Source organism: Sorex araneus, chromosome 2, assembly GCF_027595985.1.
Source record: "Sorex araneus isolate mSorAra2 chromosome 2, mSorAra2.pri, whole genome shotgun sequence".
Taxonomy (NCBI): Eukaryota; Metazoa; Chordata; class Mammalia; order Eulipotyphla; family Soricidae; genus Sorex; species Sorex araneus.
Window position 1 is genome coordinate 221,733,566 of NC_073303.1, and position 6,828 is coordinate 221,740,393.

At 33.8% G+C, this 6,828-nt stretch overlaps 1 protein-coding gene across 1 annotated transcript; it reads right to left on the reverse strand.

The window, feature by feature from the left end:
• Nucleotides 1-5,667: 5,667 nt before the first annotated feature.
• LOC101552063 (olfactory receptor 6C75-like) lies at nt 5,668-6,606 on the reverse strand. Its single transcript, XM_004601859.2, has one exon. It carries the CDS (start codon nt 6,604-6,606, stop codon nt 5,668-5,670), a length of 939 nt encoding a protein of 312 aa, XP_004601916.1.
• Between the last annotated feature and the right edge of the window lie 222 nt (nt 6,607-6,828).

Sequence of the window (6,828 nt, forward strand, 5' to 3'; positions counted from 1 at the left end):
CTGATGGGTGTCATACATGGATAAGCAGCTTTCATAAAATATGTTTATGAAAATCATGTGAGAGAAAACTATACAAAATGCTGTTTTTCTTTGACTGGCTGAAGACAGTTTCAGAATCGTGCTAATAATGAATGTGAAGAATTGAATTATTAAAGACAAAGTAAAGAGCAAAATCACTACTGCCAATAAAACCCAATCATTTCTAAGAGCTTTGTATCTGAAGAGGGTAATTGTAACAGGGGAAGATAGTAGCAGATATGATGACCAATAATGTAGCAACCACAGTAATCTAACTGAAGGATAGAATAACCAGTGTGAATATATTTAAGGATCCTGCTAGCCAAACTAAAAGACAAGCAAATTGCAGTCTCCTGTTCTTGATGATAGTATAATGAAGGGCTTTGCAGATGGCTTCATAATTTCACAGGACATGGTAGTGAAAAGAAAAAATACAATTACTCCTAGAAAAATTAAGAAAATCACCAGAGCTATACAACTGTTAGGTGAAATCATTTTGTCTTTGATGATTATTGTGTCTAGAATCTAGGAAGAAATACATAGGGGTCTCTAGATTTGAGTCCAATGAAGTGAGAGTTATGATTGTCAAATTTCCAGTGATTCTCAATATATATGCTATAAATAAAAATGCAATAAAATAATTAAAGTTTTGGATCATCTGATAGCCCTACAAGAATGAATTCTGTGGGAGTTCTGAGATTTTTAATTGAAAATCCTTTTCTTTCCGTTTAAAATATATATACAAAATATATACATTCCCTCTGAAAAACATAAGAATAAAATATAAAATGGAATGAAAAGTAGTAAATTTTATAAATTATTATGCTGAAAATAATCTATAAAATTAAAAGTAAATATCAACTTTTACCAGTTTTTATTGTCCTTATATTCAAGCAACACATTTTATTTATTTTTTTATTTTTTTATTTTTTTTTTTGCTTTTTGGGTCACACCTGGCGATGCACAAGGGTTACTCCTGGCTCTGCACTCAGGAATTACCCCTGGCCGTGCTCAGGGGACCATATGGGATGCTGGGATTTGAACCCGGGTCGGCCGCGTGCAAGGCAAACGCCCTACCCGCTGTGCTATCTCTCCAGCCCCCAAGCAACACATTTTAAATAAATAAATTTAAATATTCTTTTCTCCTCAGAAAGTACTTTACCAGAATTTACAGATAAATTTTGTGCTACTTTTGAATTAAAATTGTTTCTTATATTTTTAGAAATAAGCATTAAGTACTTCTTTAAATATGCATACTCCTTTTAAAAACAATATGCATGTGTTTTAATTTTTCTTTGCTCATTCTTCTTAAAGCCAGTGTGTTTTGAAGTTGTCCAGATTCTGAAAGATCATCGAGGTTAATTAGAACTTCACCAAAATTTAAAAAGCTGACTCATACTTAGATAGCAAATTTTCACAAGTATGATAAACTATCCAAAAGAGTAATTTATAACTTTCGAAAATATGTGTTAGTGTAGAAGAAGAAAGGTTTACTCCAATTGTCTACTACATTGCGCATGAGAGGTTTTAGTTTACATATCACATCTCCACATTACCTTTTTCCCATTTTTTGATAAATGTTTCAGAAGTTCAAAGAATTGGACAATATGTTTCTAACATGAGTATCTATAAGCAGCTTAATTGATATAATGTATGATTCAACTTTTCCTTTACAGTATTTCCTTGAAAAAACAACATACAACTCAACTTTTCTGCAAGAGTAGAAAGCAGATTGTACTTCAAATGGAGTGTATTCTTTTATTCAGTAACAAAATACAATTTAAACATAAAAAAGGTGATATATACTTTAAGCTTAATGCTAAATTTCTACTTGAAACTAAATCAATACTTATTGGGAGTAAATATTTATTTTGTATTTTATGTTGGAAATCCACAAAATCATATTCAAATAAAATTTTAAACATTTACAAACATTTAAAAATATGATAATATTATTTGAAAAATACCACAAATATATCCTATTTCTTCTTTATGATGGAGTTTCATATTTTTGTCGTCTGTGTGTTTTAGTATTTATATAATCTCAGATATGACAACTGAGGGCTGGAGCAATAGCGCAACAGGTAGGACGTTCGCCTTGCATGCGGCCGACCCAGGTTCAATTCCTCTGCCCCTCTTGGAGAGCTCAGTAAACTGCCGAGAGTATCTCGCCCACACAGCAGAGCCTGGCAAGCTCCTCGTGCCGTATTTGATATGCCAAAAACAGTAACAACAAGTCTCACAATGGAGACGTTGCTGGTGCCTGCTTGAGCAAACCGATGAGCAACGGATGACAGTGATAGTGATAGTGATGACAACTGAGCGAGCAAAATTTACTTGTTCAAATTTATTCTCAAAAGAACTGTGGTGATTTAATTTTTTGTAGCCCTCATGATCAGCCTTTTTTTTTTACTGACAGACAAGCAATATTTGACCTATATTTGAACTCATTTCTAATAGTATAAAATGTTAAAACCATTTATTACAAAGCAGTATTTTCCTGTTTCATTGTCTGTCCCATTTCATACTCATCTCAATTATGCCTGCACTAAATAGGACAGGATTTTTCTACTTTCTATCTTACAAAAATCTGAAGTTATCATTCAAAACACTTTTGTTGTAACTAAGTAAACTTTTAAAATAAATATGTCAATTGTATGATTATTACAATTAACAATTATTACAAAGGTGAAAACAATGAATAATCTCAGTGAAGTGGACTACTGTGTATCTCTAAATTGGGATAAGAGAGATCATTCTGTATCTGTCCCTTTCCAAGAAAGATTAAGTTTCTAATGGCATAAAGAAAATAAATATATTGATATTTGCATAAATAATTTGAGTAGAAAATTAATATGAGTATATAATTAAACTCACATTACAAATACAACTTGAAAATTTTTGTTACCCTACCATGTTTCTTTATATCTGTATATGAGACAGATTATTCTGTGTTGGTCTGTTAATTTCAAAGATTATACTGTATTGATCTCTCACTCATTTCACTCAGAATGATTTCTCCTTAGATTACTCCATGGAGCAGTATATTGCATGAATTTATATTTTCTTATGGCTAAGTAGTCTTCAAGTAGTCTTCCATTGTGTATCTATAAACCACCATTTCTTTATCCAGTCATCTATTCTTGAACACTTGGATTATTTCAGATAGTAGCTACTGTGAATACTGAACATAGTCTTTTAAAAAGTGAGTTTGGGTCCTTGAGGTAGATGCTAAGAATTGTAAATGCTGGGTAGTATAAAGCTCAATGATTGATTTTTTTCAGTGTTCATATTGCTTTCCAGAGAAATTGAACCATTTGACATTCCCACCCATAGTTAATGAGGGTTGTTTTTAATTTCCTGTATCTATGCCAACATTTTTTTTGTTCTTTTATATACTATACAAGTTCATTGTCTCAAAGACATATTGTAAGTATTACTTTAGCTAACATATGAATGTTCTATATTTTAACTATGGTATCACTAAAACAAAGAGTTCAGAAACAAATAGCATAATCATTGAATTTTTATTTTCTGGTAGTCTTACGTTATAATAAAAGTAATTAATATATATCTGTGCATTAGATCAACTTAGAAGTTGAGAATCCAAAATGAAATCTGTTTGTCCAGTAGTAAATAGATAAAATACTGTCCCAAGATAACTCATTTTCATTTGATACCTTTGAGTTAAGGGACACATTATTAAAAGAAACTAATCTTGAGTACATTTTTACAGTTCTCAAATATCTCCAGAACTTATTTTCTTTGATATAATTGAAGTTATTAATCTTTAAAGCAGAAAATGGAGAGAGAAGTATAACATTACACAATATAACTAAAAATATATTTAAAAACTTTTTTTAGGGAGTCAAAGTATGCCACAGTATTCTTTATTTTGAGATCCATAATGAAAATCCACTTTCTTATTATTAATAGGAAAGTGTCTTTAAATATTAATTTTCATTTAACCACTGGGCTTGACTTACTGTAGCACTGTGGTCCCGTTGTTCATTGATTTGTTTGAGCAGTCACCAGTAAGGTCTCCATTGTGAGACTTGTTATTGTTTTTTTGCATATTGAATACACCATGTTAGCTCGCCAGGCTCTTCCATGCGGGTGAGATACTCTCCTTAGCTTACCAGGCTCTACGAGAGGGGAAGAGGAATCGAATCGAACCTGGGTCGGCCACAGCAAGGCAAACACCCTGCCGGCTATGCTATCGCTCCAGTCCTACTATAGTATCACTGTATCACTATCATCCCATTGCTCATGGATTTGCTCAAGCGGGCACCAGTAACATCTCCATTGTGAGATTTGTTGTTACTGGTTTTGGCAAATCGAATACGCACAGGTAGCTGGCCAGGTTATGCTGTGCAGGCGAGATGCTCTCGGTAGCTTGATGCACTTTCCGAGAGGGGCGAAGGAATCAAACCAGGGTTGGCCTCGAGCAAGGCAAATGCCTTACCCACTGTGCTATCGCTCCAGCCCACTGTCAATGGGTCAAATAGAGGAGACATCACTGTAGTAATATTTTTAATTAAAAATGAGCGTGCTTATGACACATCATTCAAGTTATTGGCTTTTACCTTTAAAAATTTAAAAACATGTTTGCGTGGTTGGGACATGTGTCTTCCAATCGCCAGCTACACAGCCATCTGGGATTGGAGTGGATGCCTCTGACAGGATTGAATTCCCGCCAGAACCTGAAGCTGTCAGCATACAAAACCCTCTCCAGACACATTTCTGGAAGGTCTGTTTATGTGTTCTCAAAGGGAAAGCATACCAAGTAATACATCATTATTTCTCAGAGACAAAGAATTAATAGATCCTGAATATTTCCTTTATTTTACATCATACACCATTATTATTTTCAGAAATGTCTATTGCATGAATTTAAAAGATGGAAAACAAATGACCAGAAGTTTAATTTTCACATGTAATCATAATGATCCTGATCAAATGTTATAGGCTAATACTCTAAACTTTAAAAATAATTTTTTTATATTTAGGAAATATTAGAAAAAAATTTTAAATATTTCTTGGTATTTTCTTCTTAGACAACAAAAAATATTATTACAGTCTTATTTAAAATAAAGAAAAATATATTTCTCAGTGCATATCTTATTTTCAGTTTCTCTTACTTTTAACACATTTAAGTGCATTTTATTGACAATCAGCATGATATTTTAATAATGCTATTTTTTTCTAATGTTTTTCTTAGTGACTAAAATAAATTTTAAAGATGTATTGATAAAACTGTTAATTATTTCAAATGAAATACATTTCTCATATCCTCTTTGTACAGAAAATTATATGCTTTGGATTAATTCATAACATGCTTTGACATTACTGGTGCCTGCTCGAGCAAATCGATGAGAAATGGATGGCAGTGATACAGTGACAGTACTTTGTTTAGTATGAGACATAATTGAGAGAGTGGCTATCGAAAACTCAGTTGTACTAGTGAGAAATTAACCACCTTCCTTATAATTGAAAGCAGCTCCCATGTGATATTTTAAATAAGACATACTACTATATATAAGTACCCATAACTTAAATAGTGAAACAATTATTTAAAAAGGCTGCATAGAAGAGGGATGAGTTTTTCAGTACATTTACTTTCAGGATTCATATTATAGATAACTGAATTCATTTGTTTGTGGCAACACCAATTTTCTGGATCATATTCTTGAAAGCTTGTTTCACTTGTTGATTTCTAAGGGAATATATGAAAGGATTCAAGAGAGGAGCTACTGCAGTATTGAGAAGGGCTATCCCTTTGCTTAAGGTCACCCTTTCCCTAGCAGAAGGCTTGATGTACATGAAGATGCAGCTCCCATAAGAGAGGGAGACGACTATCATGTGGGAGGAACACGTGGAAAAGGCTTTTTTTCTTTGACTCGCTGAAGGAATTCTCAGGATTGTGCGGATAATGTATGAGTAGGAGAGAATGATCAGTGTTAAGGTAGCCATAAGTGTCACCACTGCAGAAAAAAATGTCATCAGTTCTAGAAATCGAGTGTTCGTGCAAGAAAGCTGCAGGATTGGAGAAACATCACAAAGAAAATGATCAATTATATTGGAGGCGCAGAAATCCAGCTGCACCAGCAAGAGGATTCCTGGGAAAATGATCAGGAAGGCTGCCAGCCAGGAGCAGAAGATGAGGAGGATGCAGACTCTGCTGCTCATGATGGTTGTGTAATGCAGAGGTTTGCAGATGGCCACATAGCGGTCATAGGACATGGCAGCCAGAAGGTAAAATTCTGTCACCCCCAGCTGGATGAAAAAAAATAGCTGTGCCAAACAATCGTTATAGGAAATCGTTCTGTCTCCCGTCACGAGAGTGACGAGGAATCTGGGAGTACAGACTGATGTAAAGGATAATTCTAGCAAGGAGAAGTTCCGAAGGAAGAAATACATTGGTGTCTGTAAATGGGGATCTGAAAGGGTTAGGGTGATAATTGTCAGGTTCCCAGCCATACTTAGCAAGTAGGTAACAAGAAGAAATACAAACAGGACAACCTGCCACTGGGGATCATCTGTCAATCCAAGAAGAATAAACTCTGTTACTCTTGTGTAATTTCTCATTTTTTTCTCTCTTTCTTGAAGGATGTTATTTCATCTGCAGTATAGAGAAATATATAAGAAGCCTACGGCACTGGAAAAATATTCAAATTTCCAACACACACACACATACACACATACACCCCTACAAGTGCACATTCGTAAAAATGTCAATGTTTCCTTTGCTCTTTGAATAACTTTTTGTTGTACGTGAAACTCAATACTCTAATTTTCTATGACATATAA

Bases quoted from the DNA above. Each gene is read 5' to 3' on its own strand.
- LOC101552063 (XM_004601859.2), bottom strand. From the start codon at position 6,606: ATGAGAAATTACACAAGAGTAACAGAGTTTATTCTTCTTGGATTGACA.